An 854-nucleotide genomic window follows, 5' to 3' on the forward strand; every position below is an offset into this window, starting at 1 on the left:
GAAAGCTCTGGGTTATCTTGTGACTTGTGTGTATGCAGCTTTCACGCTGCCACTGCCAGATAGAGTCTCAGGGCGGGCTAGGTGCTGCAGCACCCAGTGGAGAATCGCTGACCTGGACAGCGAGTACGGTAGTGCCCTGACCATGCAGACCCCAGCCCAGGGGCTGAAGGTTGGGAACGGAGCAGGCAGACCCAGAGAGGGGAGGGTCAGGGGTGGCCGCCTTTCTGCGGCAAGGTGCCCTGGGGCTTTTAGAGGTTACAGAGAATCTGCATCCTGAGAACTATCACTAGACGGTCTTTGGCTCCATCATATATGGAGGCTTCTGCCCAGTGCCTCTGGAGCTGCGCTTCTAATCCTGCCATTACAGGCGTCACTCTCCCCCTTAACCTGCCTTCTTGCGCTGCTGCTATTCTGGACATGATGGGGTGCCGCTATTCTGGACATTACGGGATCCTCCAGCATCGCGTCCTATCGGGGGTTGGGCGCCGCTGCTCCGAACATTACGGTACCTTCCTGCGGCGCGTCCTCTCGGGAGGAGGAGCCGCTACTCTGGATATTACGGGACTCTCCAGCGGCGCGTCCTTCCGGGAGGGAGGAGGGGCGCCGCTACTCCGGACATTACGGGCGGCCGCTTGGCTTTTCCCCGCGCCGCCGTCAGCTGACGGGTGCCGGCAACATGGCGGCCGAGATCCACTCGCGGCCGCAGAGCAGCCGCCCCGCGCTGCTCAGCAAGATCGAGGGCCACCAGGATGCGGTCAGCGCCGCGCTGCTCATCCCCAAGGAAGACGGTGTCATCACGGCCGGCGAGGACAGGTGGCGCCGCCGGGGGGGCCGCGGCTCCTCCGCAGCCCGCG

The 854-nt window shown here is 63.8% G+C and overlaps 1 protein-coding gene across 1 annotated transcript in view; it reads left to right on the forward strand.

Moving 5' to 3' along the window:
- Window positions 1–573: 573 nt before the first annotated feature.
- WDFY1 (WD repeat and FYVE domain containing 1) overlaps window positions 574–854 on the forward strand; it is a 28199-nt gene continuing 27918 nt past the window's right edge. Inside the window, exon 1 of the mRNA XM_006020750.3 lies at window positions 574–813. Coding sequence (XP_006020812.1) covers window positions 677–813 — 137 coding nt within the window. The 5' untranslated portion in view covers window positions 574–676. The remainder of the gene's footprint in view (window positions 814–854) is intronic.

Source organism: Alligator sinensis, unplaced genomic scaffold (genome assembly GCF_000455745.1).
Source record: "Alligator sinensis unplaced genomic scaffold, ASM45574v1 scaffold596_1, whole genome shotgun sequence".
Taxonomy (NCBI): domain Eukaryota; kingdom Metazoa; phylum Chordata; order Crocodylia; family Alligatoridae; genus Alligator; species Alligator sinensis.